The sequence below is a fragment of the Bombus terrestris genome, chromosome 5 (assembly GCF_910591885.1).
Source record: "Bombus terrestris chromosome 5, iyBomTerr1.2, whole genome shotgun sequence".
Taxonomy (NCBI): Eukaryota; Metazoa; Arthropoda; class Insecta; order Hymenoptera; family Apidae; genus Bombus; species Bombus terrestris.
The window spans coordinates 10,224,919-10,247,071 of NC_063273.1; the positions used below are offsets into that span (position 1 = coordinate 10,224,919).

Genomic DNA, 22,153 nt, shown 5'->3' on the forward strand with positions numbered 1-22,153 from the left:
CTTACGATTTAACTAATATTCTTCAAATTTTGAGAATTTCTAATAAACTACTATTTTAGAATATTTTTTGGTATTAAAAAAACGCAGATAAGAAATATCTTAAAGGTTTTTTATATTTCTTCAAATAAATCTACTGAGAATGTAAATACTGTTTCATCCATGCCATCTATTTCTAACCCAAAGAAGAAAAAATAAATGAATATCAACTCTACGTTAACGCTTGGCCCAAAAATTCCAATAATCCACAGACGAAAACCTCTTCGCTTCAGTCCAGCTCTCGAGAAATTCCAAGAAAGAATTCTATCCGACTCCGAATCCCATCCGGACAGGTACGCGCCTCGATACACTGGCCCGGTAAGTCGACCTTTAAAGATTCAATGGTCGAGCTATCTGCTGGGTGGCTGGCTTTTGTACGGAGCCCGCACACTAGTGCTCGCAACACAACATCGGGGACACAGGTTTGCTGGAAAAAGGGTTGAAAGGGTAGCGATAAGAGAGGATGGCTAGCCGGAGTGCACGGTCCAGAGAGAAGAAAAGAGGAAGCGGCTTGAAGGGAGAAGAGGGAGGATGGGTTGGCCTGGCTAAACAGGGGGTAGAGGCGTCGGGGGTGGCAGTCATGCATTGTATCGCGAGCTTTTTGAGCGAGCCTGCTCCAGGGACGACGCCACGACCGTGCTAGCGCCGGCAGAGGGTGTTTCGAGAGGACGAGGGCACGGGGGAGGGTGGAAAGCGAGCCGCAGCGGGGGTGAGTCGGTTGGTCTGGTGGGCGAACGTCTGTCTGTTGGCTGCCAGCGAGCCAGTCAATCATTACGGGCTGCGCAAGCGCCTACGACTCACCTTCCTTCTCCTCCACTCACCCTTTTCGTCCTTCAAACCCCCTCCCATCGTCCGTCTCACTCTTCCCCTTTCGCTCTTTCCGCGAGCGCGTCTCGCTTCTCCTTCGAATCATCCTCTCGTTCTCCCTCGCGTTCACCTCTGCTCGTCCTTCTCTCTCGCCTTCTCTCCGGCTCGTTCATCCCCATCGTTTCCCTCAGTAGCGAGTTCACCCCGTTGCTCCGTGCTACAAGCACGCTACAATGCTGCGCGCCGCCGCCCATCCTGCATATTTAAGCGAGCTGTCTTGCTATGCAGCCACCCGCACCACCTACGCCGACCGCTCGACGACCGTTCTCCACCATCACCGACCCCCGCGCCAACATCCACTTCGCTTTGCCGCGTTCGCTTTGTCCGCCGCTTTTGTACAACCTCTATAAAGAATCGCCCCACACGTTTCGATGTATTCTTCTAACCAGGGGCATTCTTAAAAGAGGACGCGAAAGTGAAACGGCGAATAAAAAAATAGAATCGACGTGAGAATAAAAAGGGAGAATAAAAACGAAAAGAAATAAGTGCTACGTCCCATGGAATATTAAACACCGCCTGACCCGTTAGACACCATTAAAAAATGTATCGAGTTATAAAACATTTAAATTCTTCAAAAATGCTGGTTACTCTTTTAAAAAGCAACACCATGCCCCGACTTTACCATCAAACTAAAACCTCTACAAAACACCCCAGACATAGTGAAACGATACGCGTCCTCAGGCGCCACCAGTGGCGAGGGTGGCGAAACGGCGAACCGTCGCAGCTTTCCGTCGAGCATGCGCGTAGGTTGGCGGCGCGACGAGTCTGTTCTACGGGGGTGGTGTTCGCGCGGAGGAACGAAAGGGTGGTATAGCCCGGCGGTGGAGAATGGTGATGGTGGTGGTGGAAGCCCGGGGTTACGTTCTGCCGGCGGGGTGGTAGTCGCGCAAAACCGAGGGTCGCCCACGGCTCCGCTCGGCTCGTTCACTCGCTCGTGCTCGCTCGCTCGCTTACGTCGCTGTCGGCTGGCCGGGGGTGTTTCCATGGATACGGCGCTCGCGCCTTGACATTGACAAATGGCTGACCGAGGGTGAGCCGAACACAGCGCCGCTTTTACATATGCAGGGACACCCATTTGTCCGCGCAGGGGTGGGACAGGGGTGGTGGACGCTGGCAGACAGAGAAAGAAGCCAGAGGACAGAAAGTGGGGACAGTGACAACGACGACCGTCGGCTACGACCGCCGTGTCGTCTACTAATTCGCGATTCTCTGATCTACCCTGGTCGTGCGATGCGTGTGCCATCCGCGTAAAACGAGGTCGTGAAATGGTTGCAAAACGATCGTTCTCTGTACTCGAGCGACGATCGTTGGTCCCGATACCGCCGCCGTTAGTTAACTGTTAATCTTTTGTAATTGATACGCCGCGCGACATATCCGTGGAAAATGTTGATGCGACCGCGCGAGCAAACGGGCACACCGCTGAGTAATGAATTAGGGGATGAATTTAATCTTGGAATGGCTGGCTGACTGGTCGGCCTGCACGAGGCCACATCGAGTTTGTTTACCTCGTTATTTTTCGGGACAGGGTGGGACGAATTGCTTGGGGAAATTCCTGTCACGTATATATTCGAGCTGGTTGATCGTGGAGATTTTCGCCGGAGAAATTGTGTTGGCTGTTTTTAGCGAGTCAGAAATGCCGGTGATTTTGACAAAATTACTACGTCTCTTTCATCGGGGACGATAAATTCTTTCGATTGAAATATTTGGATTTATTCCGCGTCACGTCGAGCCAGACGTGAAATGTTAATGCGTATAATGTCTGCCCGCGTGGCTCGTTGAACGAAAAGAATGGAAAAATTGATGTTTATTGAAGGACGATAAAACCGTCCATTATTTCGCACGGTGCTTTCGGTTCTGAACGGAAAGGCGAACGCTGAAAAATAATACCGGGGAAGCGTTTAAGAGATAAACGCGTAGTTGACGCTGCCTCTCAGATCCGATCGTCTCCGTGTCGCGCAACCAAGTTTTCGCGATTCCAGTTTCGCGCCGAGCGACTGTTAACGATCTTAATGGAACGTGTTTGCTAGTCTGAGATCTTTCTTTTTTATCAAATTAATGGCTAAAACTGCACTTGTACAACACCTTTCGTTTCTTTTCCATTTTTGAGACATTAAGAACTATACAGTGAAATAACACCAAGAAGTTGCATGAACATTCCTGAAAATGGCAAATAATGTCGCTTACATAATACGTCATCAAAACACAAAACAGATATTAAAAAAGTAAATATTTTACTAATTAAATACATAAAAAGTTTCCATGATAAAAAAGGGGGTACTTTTTTTAAACATCATAAAATTGTAAGATCTAATTAGAAGAAGAAATAGTGACTTAAAGAAAATATCTAGAAACTTCTACAAATTCTCGTGTTTACATCGATGATATTAATAAACAGAATTCAATAAAGTAAATTGATTGAAAAAAATTGCAAATAATATTGAGTTTATGCAACATAGTCTTATTAGATTAATCTTATAAGAATGCAAAACCGCTTTCAAGCTATAGCTACCAATTTAGTAGATGATATATAGTCTCGTCAAAATATTCTTCTTGAAGGAGCAGGACGTTTCTGAGTTCTGTGGTTCGGTTGGCAATTCGGTACGCGAAGACATCGAAGAAAACAACATCCTAATCGCGTCCCAGGAGAGAAAACGATACCAGCCCCTTAGCAGCGCTCCCTAATAATGACCCTCGAGTTCGTACGGCATAAACGGCTGCCTATCGCGCATTACTACCCCGAAGTGGCCACTCCCTTCTGGCAGGCCAGCCTCGAGTCTAATATCTCATTACCGCGCCACCAGTCAGCCGTGCCGTGCTGCCATTACGAGATTGTTTGCTCGCGGAGCGTCTCATCTAATGTATTGCCGACTTCCTGACGCGTTCACCCGTGTCTGACGAGAGAACCCGCTCGTTCAACCAACTTTCCGCGATAATCAACTCCCATCCGTTATCATCGCTTTCCAAAGTTACCAAAATCTTATTAAATCGGAATTTTTAATTAACATCCGATCTCCTCGATATCTTATTTACATTTGGAATTATCTAATTTAACAAAAATTTATGTCGGACAAAATTTCTAATAAAAAATAATTTTTCATTAAGTTTTCGGCACCTTTGTACTCAGACGGAAACATTCCTATTTTCCTCTACCTTATTTTACGAGTATTTCATTCTATCCGTCAAAATATCGACCATAATACTACCAGAACTCACCCCCGCAAAGCTACTCACGCGTTACTTCGATCCATCTCGGTGGCCGTGCCACCTCCGCGCGCCAAATAAAACGAAAAAAGAAAAACAATCGACGCAGCGAAACGAACTGTCGCGATGGCGAGAAGAAAGAGGATGCTTGGGATCACGATTTGTCTCGTTAGAAGGTGGAAAACGTCGACGACAGAGCGTCGAGTCGGCGCTTTCCCGGCCCTGACGCCCGCCAGAATCGACGGCAGCGAAAATAATTGGTGCCTTCCCCTTGATTCTCGACACTCGCGTAACAAGGTCCATTTCCATGGAATAACCATCAGCGGTAATTGGCACCTACGGTGGATACGCGGCCCCTATCATATTTCAGAACGAGCACAGGCGAACTAGGAGAGGGTGGGGAGAGAGTATGGATGGGGTTGGAGAGAAGGCAGGAACAGGAAACACGGTCCAGGGGATGCGACGATGCGGATCGCAAACGCGTGTTTTATACATCGACGGCACCCTTTCGTTTTTCAGTCTGACCGAGGGGGTGACCTTTGCGGATAACAAAGCGGAGCCATCGACAGCTCGCTAACGATTCTCCGTTGCGTCCACCTTGCCAGAATCCGACAACTCGTCGTGCATCCAACATCGTTCGAACGTCATTCGAGGCACGTTGGAATCTCGTTTAGTTTGGTTCATATGTCGATTGTGTGAAACGGTGCTGACTATGGTCCGGCGACTGGGGTGATCGAGAATATTCATGGTTTTCGAGGGTTGATAAAGGTGTCTATAGTTGAAATATGTAGCGTATCATGACTTACCTGCTTCGAGAGAAAGGAAGGTGAATTTTCAAAGGCTGTCGAGGTTGAATTGCGATAGAGTTGATAGAGTTGACTTGGTTTCTATAGTTTATAGTTTATATAAAGTGGAAACTTGGCTATTTTTAAAGATCGTATGAGAATTTTTGAGGGATACAAGGTGAATGTTTACTTTATTTTACTGGATATGTGAACTATTTTTTATGTATAAAATTTCAGCAAAATGAAATTAACTTGATTTGATTATGAGAAAATCGGCCAAGTTCCGTAGACTTCTAGTAGACGGGATAAAAGGAACTGGAGCAACGGCTTGTCACTCGTGATAAAATGCGATGCGCGCGTGATGCTCCAACAAAATTGAAGGACGATTTCTTCCGCTCAGTACCATTCCCTCGAACATTTTTCAGAAAGAATCTTATAAAAGAACCAATAAAAATAAGAAAAAGGAAAAACAAAGAAAGAAAAACATATTTAAAAACGAGGCGTACGAGCATCACACCCACGTCAACGTATTTACTCGCGAGCACTGTGAAATAAAAGACTGGACACAAGAGGGCGTACACAAGATGTAGCATTTAATGCTCACGTTTCAAAAAAACACTATACAATGGACACTCTCTAACATAGACCACCTTTGACATCGTCCTTCCTTTCATCGTCATCACGTTGCGATCCGTGAGTGTTTTGAACACAATCGATCCGGGCCAATTCACGCGATTGATCGACTCTGTTCCCTCTATGCCAGAGACGCCGTCACGCGTCTCTACGCAAGCCGGGGACGCGTGTACGCGCGTGTCCAGACACATTTTCTTGTTAACGGATGGACGCGTGTGTGCACGTAATCCCACGTATATGTTAATACTAATATTTTACATCGACAGGTATCAGTTTCCGTTTCACTGTGTTTTGTTCTGTTTCTATGCATTTCACACGCGTCTCTCTCTCTCCCTCTCTCGCTCTGAGTTGCTTGAGAGAGAAGTGAGAATATACGTAGATCGACGCGAGGGATCAACGAACATCCTCGCCCCGGGGATTCTCGAGGGGTCGAAGGAGGAACCACCTCCCGCACGACCACACGCGTATCGTAATTTCCGCGTCGTCGCGCTATCACAATCGTGCTGAAACAACGATCGAAGAAGCGGTGTTTTTTCCCGATTTCACAAACACAGAACACAGTTCGATTCGATTAAGTTTTCTTTTTTTCCATTTTTTTTTTTTTTTTTTTTGTTCAATTTATTTACCGTTCCTCTTATTTTTGCATTTTTTAATCTTTTTTACTTAAGAGTGTCAATAGGTCATCAATACGCAAACAGTTGAAAAAATCTGATTCCATACCGATATAATAAATTTTTAGCTTACTATACACATCATCGTCACCATCAGCATAATCATAATCATCATCATATATCATCATCAGTATCATCATTGTTGTGAATAGCATCATCATCAGCATTATTTCATAATCATTTCATCGCTTGATGATCATAATGACGATTAGTGGCGATCTTCAGGTGGCCGACAAACCCCGCCCAACACTCGTTATCGCTGTCGTCATTATGATCATCGCCGCCAACGCCGGCAACGTGGTTACTAATATCGTCGTTCTTCCGTAATTACACGATAATTATACATTACTCTTTCTTCTTTTCCTTTTTTTTTACACTTTCGCGCCATCTCTTCCTTGTTCATCACTCCTTCCTAGTCGTTTCATTTCATTCGCTCGTTCATTCACGTGTTCCTTTCATACACAGCATTTATTTCTTCGATCGCACCGTTGTCTCGCTACCACTCGATTTCTCTCAGACTCTGTCTCTCTCATTCTCACTCGCGTTCTCTCGTTGCCGTATAGCCGCTCTTGTCGCTCATAAAATCTTTGTTTTAAGTTTCTTTACCTTCTAACATGATTATTACTTAGATACCTTACTGTTACTTCGTATACATTTTTAAGGCGATGATTCATTCAATCGGGTGAACTCATTTAGAAAACGAACAGCCAATAAACGTCGTCCGTTCGCCGCCGTCTTCACATTCCTTCCATAAACGCTACAACATTATGTTTTCTTTTCTTTCGTTTTTTCATTTCCCTTTTTACATGCCTATACATCTCGCACCCCTTGTATAGGCTCTTTTCGTTAATCGTTCATGCGATCCTACTTTTATTTTCTATATTTTTGTTTATTCCTCTTTCCTTTTCCCCTCTTTACTCTTTTCTTTGCCGCGTAATGCGTCGCCGGGCATTTCCACGAAAATATTGATCGCGTTCTCCGACCTCGGGGGTGGTGTGTCAGCGAGCGGGGTAAAAAGACGGAGTCGTGTTCGTACGCGAGTCCACCATGGACGTTGCACTTTCGCAGGCTGCTACGGAAATGCGCCGACGAACGTTCCACCGGCGTCTGTTCTATCGGGATTTTCATCGGACATCGATCTTCTTCATGAAAAAATAATTTAATCGTCGTTGTCGTAGTCCCTAGTCGCTAGTAAATCGGGACATTTACCGTGTATCAATCTACTCGAGAAATTCATCACAGACGGAAACGACGGCCCAATGTTGCTAATTTACATTTTCGTTTTATAATTTTATCTGTTTGGAAATTTTGTTTCATTTTATTTGGTAAAATGATTTTGATGAAGCTCTAGTTAAAGTTTCCCATTGAAATTTCTCGTATGCGCGACGACGAATCGGTGCGAAATCGGGAACGACTGACGGAGCGATCATTAACAAAATAAAACAATATATTCTTCAACAAATAGAATTCGTAAAAACACTTCGCTCCGTAGGCGATCGTGCTCGATCACGCATCATTTCGTCGACCATCATCCGCGTTCGTCTCCATGATTGTCTCGTATTTGATAATCGATTATGTATTATACGATTGTTCACCGGACGTCGCGAGATCGTCCCCTCTAGCATCGACAAGATCCAATTTGGATAAAAACGAAAACATTCCACGTCTACGGGAACGCTGCTTATTCAGTAAAATGGTATAAAGTCTCGGTTCCCGTGTCGTAAAAAGTTCTTACTAAAAATATTGGGAGAATTTACATCAAAATGTTAAAAAACACGTCGTAGCCGTGGGACAATTTCGAACGCGCGAGATTCTACTATTTTCGCGTTTTCTCGTATACGATGTATCCAGGTAACCAGGTCGTCGAGAAATTTCAACCGGGAAAACGTGGTGCTAACGCGTTTTCATGTTTTCGCCTTTCTCTTTTCAGTTTTTTATACATTTCTTTTTTAGTTTTTGTTTCAAGTGACAGATTGGAATTGTCGAAATTTGGAAAAAAATTCGCAGATGAAGGATCGCACGATCGATTGTCGCATTCGTGAAGAGGAGCTACGCACGCGTGCTCGCGCTTACCGATCGGAAAATCGGTCGCGATGGATCTCGACGAGTGTCGGGAATTTCGCCAATTAACCAGGACCTATAACTGACTTCTCTCGCACCTGAGTCTTTCGGTATACGTAGGTTATCATTTTTTTTTCTTTCAGTATACTAATACGCCGCTCGATCGTGGCTAGAAAAAAATCGAGCGTCGTTTCGCGTTATCGCTCCGTAGAAGATTGATTTTTCTCGCGAATACAATTTGAAAGATCGTATTTTGAGATCGAACAGGGGTAACGAGAAACGGCAGCATCGATTTTCTCGTAAACGTCACGACTCGCGGCAAGAGCAGTGTGTTTACATTAAAATTTTTATACAAGAATTGCATGTATGCGGGCGTATTGAAAATATCGATAAAATTTGTCTCGTATGCTCTGTGTTTCTTTCGTTCGTTCACATCTTCTTTCTCCCAAGCCTCTCTCACAGTCTCCCTTCTCCTTACCTTCGTTTCGTTTCTCCTGTTATCTGTCGCTAATCGAGCAATTCACTCGATTATCAAAAGATACCTAGGACGAACTATTTGGAACTTCACGCTATTCACCCTTCCACGTGTTGATTTATAATCGACGTTTAATTTAATTAAATTTTTAACTCTTTCTCTCTAATTCATGTTCTCTATCCTTTATCCTTACATCACAAAAATTCGCTTCGCTTGTGTATACTCTTTGCGTGTGTTGCTTCTTTCTTTCCCTCTTTCTTCGATTATTTTCTGCGTTTCGTGTTTACCGGATAAAATTAAACGTTGAATCAATGTTTAAAAAGTTATTCATAACAAACTAAAAATTGTTCACTAAAGAAATTTTCAGCATCGTAATTGCGTCAATTAGTTTGTTAAAAAATTGAATAAACGACGGGATAAGTAATTTCTAAAAGGAAAACGGTACGGAAGGACGAGAAAAGTGTCGAGAAAAATGTCGAGATCGAAATGGCCCATCATATAGTTGCGATTTTATTCGACGATCTGTTTCAAAACAGTTCCAAGGCTAGTTCCATCCAATATACACAGCGATTACAGTCACGAACTGCATTCATTTCGAGAATCCAATAGATATTCAACAGATCCTGAATACCGATCAACAGTTTCGTAGAAAGATCGTCGATGCTTTGAACGAAATTTGATCTCGTTTTCAAACTTATTCCTGGAAATGGAAAAAATTTTGATGAAGCTGCAGCCAATTTTGGATCGTTAGAAATACTCGAAACTTCTTTCGATGTTTCTCTTTGCCCGAGGCACGAGTATTTTACTGCGATATCGCAGGAAGTCTTCCCAGAAATCTATCCACTAATACAGAGATTAAATCGATGGGCGGGTTTTCTCCTCTTTGAAAGCCAACTAAAAGGATTACGTCTTATAGGGCCAATTCTTTCTGTTTTGAGACATAGGTGAATAAAAAAGGGCATGACATTCGTCTCGATAACTATCTTTAATAGTATTGAATGAAATAAATAGTATCTTCTTTAAGTTCTTGATATTTACTCCATATATATGTATGTATCCAAAAAGTGAATAATTGGAGAAAGGAAGGATTACAAACCAAGAGAAGACGAGAACGAAAGAAACCAACCAATGTGTTTCAATACGATACTCCTCGTTGTCGCACATGTTTCCCGATTCAACTTCCACTATTCGCCGAGGATCTCACTGGTCCACAGATTCTCCGTTTATTACCGAGCCCTTTCACCTCCCCGCGGTGCGGCTAGAGAAAAAGAAAACAGCAGGAAAAGAAAGGAGCGGAAAGACGAGAGCGAGAGAATTCTGCGGTCGCGAACATCTCTCGTCAAGCCTTGCCAATCTTGGGTTTTCCTTTGCTCTCCTCCCTTCCCACACTCGCCGCAGTTCAATTAACTATTTATATATATACACAATATATTATATTAATTAAACTTGTAGATCATATGTGGTTCGCCTGTTTTTAGATTCTCGCGATTTCCTTTCCTTTCGTAATTATCCTTACGATGCGGGGAGACGGGGCTTGGGTAATAACGCTCATTTTACGCGCGCCTGTGCTACGTGTTTTCCTCTGTATCGCTGTATATGTTATATATATGTGTGTGTATGTGTGTTTTTATGCGTGTGTATCGTTTTCTATACGTGTGGAGTCAGACATGTCGGGGAGGAGAGATCTAACTGTGTCATCGAGTTGTAGAATGATGAAGAACCGTCTGATCTTTTCGCAGGTATCTATATTTTTGTGTATATATGTATATATATATATACATATATATGTATATACATATATATATATTTATTTATATTTATATATATACCCTTTTCCATATATATAAATATATCGCTCGCCAACTGTCGCTTGCGTTCTCCTTTCTCGCGTTCACACATTTTCGCGCACCATCGTCAGGTCTGATTCGGTGTACTTTATCCACTTTTGCCACCCGTTTCTTTGCTTTTTTTACCTATTCTTCTTGTTTCCCGCTTCTTTCCTTTTTGTATTCTTTCGACGCATCTCCTCGATCCGGTACGCACATCGAACACGGCACAACACACACGAGAATAATTATCGTCCCAAAGTCCAATTAAAACGCTTGCTTGTATATATATATTACAATCGGGGGAGGGGCGGGCGCACATGTTACTTCAGTGTGTGTGTCTGTTATGTATATATTTATATTATATGATAACTCCTTCCTTTAATTAGTAAATTCATTTATAATTAATAACTGTACAAATTTCAATGTCACCTATATATATATGCAAGTGAATGTGATCGACGCTCGAGTCCGGCAAACGCGTCAATTTCATTCTTCTGTCCTAAAAGTTTCTCTTTTGTTTTACTGCGTCCTCTTGTTTCGTTCGTTTATGTTTCTCTATTCTTAAATTTGTTCCATTCAGTTCCTCACGTTGCCTATATTCTTTACCCTCGCACCCTTTTTCATTGTCGGATTGGCATTTACGTTTTGATCGCGCGTGCATGCGTTTATTAAACGTTTGTTAAACGTTTGAACCGACTATTTCTCAATTTCGCCCGCACTTATCTTCCTCTCATTTCATTTCCTAGTAGGCTTCCGAAACGCCACCCACCACGTATCTAAAATTCTTTTTCCTATATATATTTATATTTATTTATTTATACACCCATATATATCTATACACATGGATGCGCATTTGCGCGTGCGCGTTTGTGTGTATATATATATACATATATATCGTTCGATCATATTGAGTTCCACTCTCCGTAGTTTCGTGCCTCCAGAACTTCCGAATTTTCCGTTTCGTCGCCTCTCTCCGCACGTGGATATCTATCTATTAATTAACTCGGATCTGAGTTCGCGATTACCGGGTTTGCCTTAATTCTCCAACCCCCTCTGCCACCTTCGTTACTTGTATTTTTCTACCTTTTTATTTATCCCGCTTTTCTTACCACTCATTCTTAATGTACACATGCCCGCTAGAAATTGCCTATATCACTCTGTTCGAGGATACCTCGTTCGTAGCCCCCAATGTCCTCTCTATATAATCGTTAATTAATAATAGCTCGATCGCGACCGTATTAAAATTTAACATTTAAATTCTTCGATCACTACAATATTACACCGCGACATTTGTACACAGAACAATCACATGAATTTCCGTCGTATTACGCGGCTCCTCGTACTCTCGTTCCTTCAAGCCGCGTGTCTCTCGCCATTTGTTTTCTTTTCTCTTTCTCTCCAGCCATCTTGCTTCCGGTTCCACGCGTTCCACATGTCCCGTGTCGGCCCTTCTCCACCAACGGAGCCTTTCTCTGCTTTGGCGAATAGACCCGCCGTCCTTTGACTCTCTTTCTTTCTCTTGTTCTTCACAAGTTTCTTTTGCCCCGCCTCGATACTCGATTTCCGAGCCACAACCGGACCGACGGCTGTTTTTCCGCTTCCACCGTCCGCATCGTGTGCTCCTGGCTCAAACAGCCGGCATCACGAGCCTCGACGTGCGACGCTGCCGAGAAATATCTCTCCGCTTCCGCGTCGATCACGCCCCGGAGGCGACGAATCGCTCCTCGTTGCCCCCGTGCACCTTGCTCTAAACGCCAACCGGAGCACGCTGCGCTTCCGTCACGCTGCTACGTTTCCCGTTCCGCAAGAACCGTCATTCCATCGCCTACCTTCATTTGCGACTACTGCTGCAATGTGACAAATCATATTCTATTAATAAAATTGTTTGTTTTCTACTTGCCCCGAGGACGATGGAAAAAAGCGTTCTTCCCCGCTTTGCATGTGCAATTTTCAAAGCTTCAGGGATTGTTTGATTACTGACTTGATTGTTATATCCGGAAGTTTTCAAGACTGACTGAACGATAATTTGAAATAGTATGAGAATCTATGATTTGTACAAGTCTTCTGCTCGTACTTGGTGGAAAAGAGGCGATAAGGCCGTGAAATTTGTTAGGAGGTAGAATCGATGTGCTTCCAGGGCTGAAGTACTTTGAGGTTGTTGAGAGACATGAGAGCCTAGTTTCAACTGTACGATATGTTTATATCTTTTAAAAATAAGAACGCGTATTTTTAATCTAGTCGTAAATTACTTTTTGTCAATAAATGTTCTCACAAGCGCTTGAAAAATGGGACAATTTTTATTGGAATTATTAGTGAATGGAAGATCTTATCGTGAACTTTAATAGCATTCAATCATGATGAAATATTGGAAGTAGTACGGTTTTGATGAAAGACTTTTCCCGTTTTAAGCTTTCAAGAATTTCCTTACAACCAGTCTGTTTCTATATAACCAGTTAATACATAATTTCTTCAATCAGGAACTTTCAGAGTCACGGAATCAAAAAATGATACCGAACGCAATAACAAAAGTAAGTCACATAATATAAAAAGACAAGCAAAGTCCAAGAAATTGAAAATCCTTTCACGAGTTAAGAGATCCATTCACGACCTCACAATATCATTTCCACCAATAATACCAAGAAATACTTAGAATTTCAAAATGATAAAAACGATGTTTCATGTATTTCATCAAATTCAACCCTTTATTCGGGTTTTCATTAACGTTTACCAATTTAACCATCCGTTCGATCTTCGTTTCCGGCTATCAATCTTTCCATCGTCATCGAGCTCGTCACCGACTCGATTATCAAATCAACGATAGCCGCCGGTGTCGTGTTCGACGTCGCACGTACAACACGGAACCGACCGAACTACTTTCCCACGTACCTTTATAAGTGATGTCCATAGTACTCTGGCGGGTAATGGTACTGATTGTGGAAGGTGGGATCACCGGGCGGCCGGTGCATCATGCTCGCCGCCTGTCCGTCCATCATGTAACCCATCGTCGCGTCCGGACTGTACGCCCCGCTCGGACCTGCGGACAATGGCGGAAACACTACACGTTACTACGGTTAGATCACTGTCCTATAATTGGCGAGGGGATATTGGAAAAGCTTGTTGGATCCCTTGAAACCGTCATTCGCTTGCCGTTTTCTTCCTTGCGGTAAATCCAATGACGTTTTCGTGAATTTAAAAATGCGATCCAACGAGCTGTGTATCGTTTTCAGTCAATGTCACGTGCTTACGCTTCTGTTTCTTTTATTTTTTAATTTTGGGGATAATAGGGGAATAGCAGTTGATGCGATATATTAGATATTGAAGGGAAGAACCAAAGATACTAGGATTCTCGTAATCTCGAAGATATATCATTTCCTTTATTTTAATGTGTGGCTAGAATCTTTTATTCTATTCTAATTTCTCATTCATTAGAGTAGTTCCACCTTTGCAGATTGCCACCTTTGAATTCTCTTTTATATATGCTTCTTCTAAATGATCAATTCTAAATCTCGATAACTATTCCGAATTACTACACATCTTGCCATAAATTACCGCAAATTTTTCACGCAACAAAATCTTCATTTGAAAGCAATAATCTACATTTAAATTGCTATATTCATGGTTATTTCCAGCACAGTATACAGAAGGTCCACGGCAAGGTTCACTCAAACTTAATTAATTCCCTATTTTTATTTAAGAAAAACTACGATAATTTGCTTAAGAACTGAAACGATAATGAATATTCGTGACATCGACTACATCGACGCGTTCATGTCACCTGGGAAAACTCATCATCCCTGTTCGAAAGATAGGGAATATCCAAAGTGGTGGATTTTCCTCCAGGATATCAATATATTCATCTATCTAAAACAAGATCCATCCCACACGCAACCCTAATACCGGGAAAGAGGTACGAACCGGAAACGCACGCGACACCAGCAATTCACTCAGGACTCGACATCGGGGGATTCAATCTTCGTCTTCGTATATCGAAACGGTCGACGCGACGACAGCACCTCTCTCTTTTCGTAAGCGGTAATGGAGCAGGAATCCACGGGAGGCTCCCCTAGTTTTAATGTCGGTATCTTAATGTATATTGCCGCGATAAATCAAGGCCACTGATTGCGTCCTACCCTCGGGCACCAATACGCGGTGAGACGAAGAGCAAATGGGACGAGAGGAAGAAAGAGAGCGGTGGCGGCGTCATCTCGAAATCTCGTACCGGAGGCCGGCCATTGTCGAACACTCTTCTAAGTCTTTCTTATGCCAAATCTGGTCGGGCTATCTCCCAGGGAACGATATTGCTCGTGTATGGTCGTTTATTGCCTGTCGAATACGAGCTCGTTTTGCGAGATCCTTTCTGCGGGTCAGGCTGTTGCGTTAAGTCTTGGTTTCTTGGTAAAATACTACAGCGAATGCGAGTAATTGTTCCACGTGTTGATAAATAGCGATGGTATATATATAGAAGAGGTGTGTTGGGTGCTGGAGATTGCGATAATCTGGATGGATAGCTGTATGCGAAAGTAATTTCGAATAACTCGTGATTTATCTCAAGGGGAATTATTTCATCTTCGCTGACGAGTATTGTAATTTGAAAGTTCGGTATTTAGAACAATAAAATTAACAGATTTTGCAACGCGCCATCTTTATTGCATGTACGAAGCGTTCTTTGAGATACTTTGATTTTTATTTAGGTCGGATTCGCTTAATTATAGTGACATGGATAGTTATTCCCTCTCGTAGAATAAAGCGTAACGTTTACTCAATCTGTAGCTTCAATTTTTCAATAAGACTCACTAGATAATAATTATGTCTAATTTTTCAGCATTTTTACGTTTTATACGGTATAGTAGTTAATATCAAATGTCCGCTTAAGTAGATACTGAAAAAATTGTAAGAAAAGAGGCTAATATCCTTAAACGCAATCGCAAGATTTTTACCGGAAATTCTCTTACAGCAAGGAAAATAATTTTCATACAAATTTCGCAACTGATAATTAATCAAATAAGTGCGATATTTATCTCTGTACTATTCAAGGAACGGACAATTCTAGAACGTGACGCGCTGCAAACAGACTTCTCGCGATTTGCTTCGCGGCCGTACTGTAAATCACAGTTATCGCGAATGTTTCTTTGCCTCGCCACTCTCTATCCATCCCACGACTCTTCCGTTTTCCCGGACGCGTGTTTTTCTGCCGCGAATTCCATACTCCGCCAGATTCGTTCGTTCTACCCCACGGAGGAACTCAAAGAATTGCGTATTGACGAGGGAACACCGAATATGGCACGCAAATAATTTCATCGTAACCTCAATTCCCTGTCCGTTTCTTTATTGAAATAAAGAACCAAAATACTATTGGATGAACCAGCATACCATTTTCTGCTGGAAATTGCTGCTAAGTTGCTATTAAGTGCGACGAAGATGTTGAAAAGCAATTTGTTATATTAAAATAAGTTTCTCATTTACTATATTAAAATAAATTTGTTCACTTCTTGATAATGTATGCTCTTCAAGAAATATTATGAAAATATGTTAGTTATACTAAATCAAAGTAGTAGAAAGGTTTAGACAGATGGTCAGAATTTTAAGTAACTAGTAGAATGCAATTTAATTTGCTTGAGATAGATGACTTGTAGGATCACCTACTGAGCACTTACTGGCACTCCCTCATTTAATTTGAAATTGTTTTGAAATGTAGAAAACCCTTTTCTATAACGAATCAGTAAAGCGTCATACATGATCTCCTTTCATATATATATTTGAGAAGATAAAAAGTAGGAATAATACCTAATATATTGCACAAATAAATGTCATATATAAGCTCTTGCCACCCTCTTTCAAAACCATCCTTCATTATTCAATTAATTTTAATTTAATTCCCTAGATTGAATAGAAATTAGGTACAGTATTCTGAACCAATTTACATCCTTCCTCAAAAGATTCCAGTACAAATAACAAAATCATGGTATCCGATAGATCCTGTAGAACATATTCAAGCAACTTCACAGTAACACCAACCAAACACATTCCCAGTAAACGCACGCTCTTTCCACCTCTTCTTCGTCTTGGCTCGACGCGAACGTAACTTTCGATTCGCGACTGATTTCGCGAGGAATAATCGAGAGAAGAGACTCTGCGAGTGCGCTTAACGATGCAATTTGCAGGCGGAGAAAAAGACAAGAAGCTGACGCGCACAGTGGCGTATTCCTCGAGTGCGCGATTTCTTCGAACGCCTCCCGCGCGGCCGACTCCTTAATTTCCTATACTGTGGTCGGTCCTGGACGTCCTGGGACGCCCCGCTGCGTTATAGCGCGGTTTAATCACACTACAAGCGTGCGTCCCTCGTTAGTGGAATATCGTGGCGGCTATAACGCGAGATTACATTCCATGACAGCCTTCGTGGGCAACGCGAAAGACGCTCAAAGGAATCGTTCTCGGACCCTCTTGTTTCATCGGACTCGTGATAATCGTTTCATGCACCCGTGATTGGTGGAAAACGGCTCTTACCGATCCTTTTCGCCGCGGGATCACACACAGGAAAACGAATCGAACGTTTGTTCGCTCGTCTCCTGTCGGATGCTGCAATCTCAGCTTGTAATTCTCGTTTTTCTCCTCGTTGTTCGAGTAGGATGAGGCGTAAGAGGCTGTAAAACGATCGGTATGCTCGTATGACTTGTCTCGGGTGGATGATTATGATCCAAGTTTTTGTTGAAAGTTACAGTCTTGTAATGGTAGTCGATAAGAACTTCATATGGAAACGTGATTTTAAACTCGCGATGATTCAGAATGATATTGAAATACGGTTCCGTTACTTCGAAATAGAGTCATTGTATTAGCGTAAAAGCCATAAATGATTGCGATAGGAACCACTTTTATAGACTAACCGTGATATTGAAATATCTGTACGAAACCAAGGAAACTCTCTCGATAGTGTAAATAACAATGTTACTGATTCGACATCCCACTGATACATTATAAAAGACGGATAGGCATACAGTGATCGTATAATGGTAAAGTCAGAGGAATTTCAATATAAGTTACATACAAAAACAATCAGATGCAAAATGATACGAAGAAACGAACTAACACTATGGTGTACTGACACCATGAAATACAATTACGATATTCCACATCGTCCAACTTTATCCTAAATAACTTATATCCTCGAACACCTCGTATAACTCACTATTTTGGCGTATCGTAGCTCAAATGACGAAGCCTGAAAAACCACGTTATCGACCATTATCGAATCAAGAACAAAAGGATCGATGGTATCTCCAGATTCCAGAGTATCTCGAACGCTTTCGTACCTTTCATCGTGCTACATGAAGACGAACTATCGGAGGATATGATCGCCGCCTTAATGGCACTTCTTACAGCGCCTTTGAGTCTCGTGGAGATAGCACTTCACAGTCGTAGAGGGAGTTCGTTAACCGAGGATCCTTCATCACGAGTGTGTATACCGCGTTACCTTTCCTCAAGCTCGAGACGTGCAAGCCTTCGAGGACCGATAGACCAATGACACGAGAGGGTCACATTGGTAAAGAGGAAAAACTCGATGCAGCGTAATAAAGCTCGTACTTAACTCGAAGCGTGTTACTAACGCGCGTAAATCCGCGAAGTTTCTCGCCTAGGCACGCTTCGGACTCTCCTCGAAGGGGTTTAACACCGAAACTACGAGTGCAATACCGTGGTGGCCGGTCATTTATTTTAAAGACCCTCCTGGAGGAGGAGGTTAATTGCAGACGCGGCAACTTGCGAGAAAGTATGTCGAGGATGCGCCTGGGAGTAAACTTTGGTGTGTCGTTTATAGGGTCAAGACGATTCAGGCCAAGAATTTGAATCTTCGAATGGCATTAGAATTATGTTTATTCTGGCTTTAGTGATAATTGTGAATATCTCCAAATAATAAGCAAAATATTTCAATAAATAAATAAAGATGTATATCGGTTCTACTGGTAACATGTAGTGTCATTACCGAACTTATTCTACTTTTCATGATTCATGATTTTCATGATTCGAAATTGCTCCAATTTTCAATCGCACCGCAGTTATATAGGAAAATGAGATTTCAAGAGGGAAGATTCTATTCTACATTTCTGATTTATTGTGTTTTAGACAGAAATTCTACGCCCTTTTTATATATTGTATATTGTCCGGATCACTTGTTGAGATATTCACACGATTTTCAGTCAGTATCATTTTTAATTCTATCAGATCGCTCACTTTAACATACACATCTGGGTACGTAATCACTTTGTTAATATAACAATAATTGACTGAATGAAATTATATATATTCGATACTATATTTTATTAGAGATCTATGAAATTAAAGAGAGGCCGATTATTCAAAGCGAAGATCGCGCGAGGGAAGTGCCAATACTCCGTTTCCTTGACGTCCGGCGATTTATAGAATTGAATAATGACTGAATTAGCGACGATTACAAATTGGCCGGCCGCGTAATAAATAGCCAGCGAATTGATTAATAAGGACGCGTTAAACTGTGCATCGTTATAATCGATGATAAATTATGTGAGCCACTGCGGATGCAGAAACGACTGGCGAAATTTATGAGACGGTTCCCGTGCCGTATGTATCGAGAGTCGATGAAATTCGATGAAATCAAAAAAAAAAAGAAAAAAAAAATCAGGATTGACTATCTGGAAACACGTTTACTCTATCGTTATCTACGAATTAACATCAATATCGTCAAAAGCTACAAGAAACAAGCTGTAATTAATGGACATAAATTAGGCTGGAAGTAAAATTAGCGATGGTAAAATTCAAAATCTTATCATTACGTTGCGGATGTTTATGTGTTTATGGAATATATAAAGGTGTAAGATCGTAGAGAATGTATGAATGCGGTGAATATATAATGTGCAAAATTATACAAAATGTCTATAATGTAGTAGCCATTACGATATTTAAACGGTAAAATATATCTCTACCGAGGGTCTATTCGTCTTATATTCATGAATTTTATAATCATAAAAATGTATAAATTTTGCATAAACATCCAGTCTGCTCGTGATATACACATAAATGACAAAATAGAAAATTTCTGAAAATAGACAGAATACATTTGATATTTAAAATGCACAATCCATTTTTTTAGTCCTGCCTAAAGGATATAGACAATAAGAAACTCGTGAAAGTTTCATCGAACGTCTGATATTCATCTCAGCGTAATTTTACAAAACTACACCTACACAATAATATTTCAAATACACAAAGTATACAAAAGGGAAATTTTCATAGGAATTCCACGTCTCTAGTTATTTAGAAAACTGTGAAACCGCACGAACAACTACAATCTACTGCTCGGCCACGTAACACAACCAACTCGTAAAAGTTAGATCAAACAGCCGCATCACAAGCGCAGCGCGATAGATTTCCTCTCGCGCAAAGTTTCGTCCGCGATTACCTCTGATCAGCGTGCCGGAGCAAACCGCAAAACACGGAAAGACACCTTCGTGCAGCCACTAAAGCGTATCTATTATACCGGCGAAGATAATCCCCTCGGAAACGAGGTAAAACTTCGAAATCCGTTTTGCGGGGGCGTCTAGAGGGCGGAAAGGGTTGGGGGGGTGTGCCTTCTCGGTGGCGCGTTCGCCCGCCAACACGGGAACAACATTAGTAACTTATGGTTGCGGCCCAGCAGCTGGATGGCTGCTTGCGTTTCAGACGTAGATCCGGAGCTACGGAACCGTGGTAAGAGGTCGAAGCCTAGAGAGACCGGCTGCAACCAAGACGAGCGTGGAATCCTTTTGCGGGAAAGGGTTAAGGGGTGGAAGGTGAACGAAACCGAGGCGAACCGAGCTTCTGAACTTAGTTACCCGGCGACACCGTGAGTTTCGGCCGGAGTTCCAGTTCGAAGAGCCTGCCCGGTTTCCAGCCACGGAGAGGGCATAACCCGGGCGAGCGCGGCAGCTAGGAGTTTGCCAGGGGCTTTTACCGGCGGAACGCGGTGTGAAAACCGCGGAAGAAGGGCGGCCACCGAGCCTGAGGAGAACCAGCAGAGAACCGTGATAAATATGAGCAGTCTAAGTAACAAGCATCAGTTCCCGGGGAGTTCACGCCGTGGCCGAGTCTAGTAACGAACTTCCGGCAAGATTTAAAGGAGCCGGCAAGTTCGACCCGCCCCCCGTGAGCTCCTACCGAAATTGACGACTTAATTAGCGACGGGAACCGACTGCGAGCCCAACTAGTGCTATGGATCTGTTTTCTTGGAAAAGTTGAGATATGGTGCAGTAGTTGTCCATGTCTTACCGACATATTCTAACGTTTTATATGGTGGAAAATTGTCGTGAGAATTTCTTTTTTCTGCAAGAATACGTAGTTAATCACTGATAAATACGAATATAAATTCGATGAAATTACATTTGGTCGTTTAACGCACTTGAAATAAATGACAGAGTGTGTACGTCATATGTATTCTTTATCTAACCTGCTGATCGACAAAAAGTCATAGTTAATGAAGGACATTGAAATTTTTCTACTATATGAATGATCTACTTACACGAACCATTTGTCCTTCGACGAATTCAGATAAATGAGGTTATACTGCATATACGTCTCTAGTTTCTAATACTAAGTGGCAAACAGATCACGTTACTTCGTATATCATCGTGGTATACATTTCTAACATGTACTCCAAATTTAAGAATATCAACAATTTGAAACCCAAAATGGTCTCTCAAGAATGTTTTGCTAGAACAGTAATACACATCGGGAGACAAACTACCTTTGAGTCCCATGAAAGGAGGAAGAGAGAAAATCGTCACGGTTAGTGGGTAGCAGAGGGAGCCAAAATCCTCCCTCTCCCTTTATGCAGCCCTTGTCGTTCACGGGCAAGCAAATTCCGAGAGGTTGCGGAGTCAAGACACGGATAAGAAGAAGACAGGGAAAGGGAAGAGTGATTCGTGGAGCGGAAACCGGAAATGTGCTCCGGAACCTTCAACAATCCCTCGATGAAACTATTGGTCATCCGCGACGCAATACCGGATACGCCGGATCTAATAACTCATCCGCCTGCTGCCTGCTCTCTCCCACTCTTCGTCTCTCTCTTTCTCTCTCTCTCGCTTTCTAACACTCTTTCCCTTCGACTATCCATGCTGTATTTTTTTCTCTGTTTTTCGCTCTCTTTCTATCTATTCTCCTGTAACGGCGTCTCCCACTTTTTCTCTCGTGTCGTATCGTCTACCGTTTCCTAGCGCATTGTTCGTTTCGACGGCGATCGAAGATAATGTCGTCGGGCGAGGAGAGAATAATATCGATGTCACGGAGGCCAGTGTATATTGTGACGATTCCACAATGAATTTCTGCCGAATCGGCGGCGCTATGTCATTGCGGGCTCGTACATGAGATTCGTAAATGGTATGATTAAAACGGCTAATGGAAACAATTCCGGAAACCGGTTGACATCGTCACGGCTCGCTTACCCGGCCAGCCTTTATATCGTATTATCAAAACGCGGATCCCGCGGTAATTCATGTCGGATATCGTGGTCAATGTTTGCCAACTGAAGGTTTCCGTTCTTTATCTCTTACGATACTGAATATTTTATTCGATCAAAATTCCAAATATTCAAAA

General features: G+C 42.4%; 1 protein-coding gene across 5 annotated transcripts in view; it reads right to left on the minus strand.

Moving 5' to 3' along the window:
- Positions 1 to 5,465: 5,465 nt before the first annotated feature.
- LOC100644518 (homeobox protein homothorax) overlaps positions 5,466 to 22,153 on the minus strand; it is a 500,427-nt gene continuing 483,739 nt past the window's right edge. For 4 of the 5 annotated variants that reach the window (XM_048406104.1, XM_048406103.1, XM_048406105.1 and 1 more), the window contains 2 exons: positions 13,445 to 13,613; positions 5,466 to 12,405 (listed from right to left, as the gene is read on the minus strand). In XM_048406104.1, coding sequence (XP_048262061.1) covers positions 13,447 to 13,613 — 167 coding nt within the window. In that variant the 3' untranslated portion in view covers positions 5,466 to 12,405; positions 13,445 to 13,446. The remainder of the gene's footprint in view (positions 12,406 to 13,444; positions 13,614 to 22,153) is intronic. The other variant, XM_048406102.1, reaches the window with a different exon arrangement.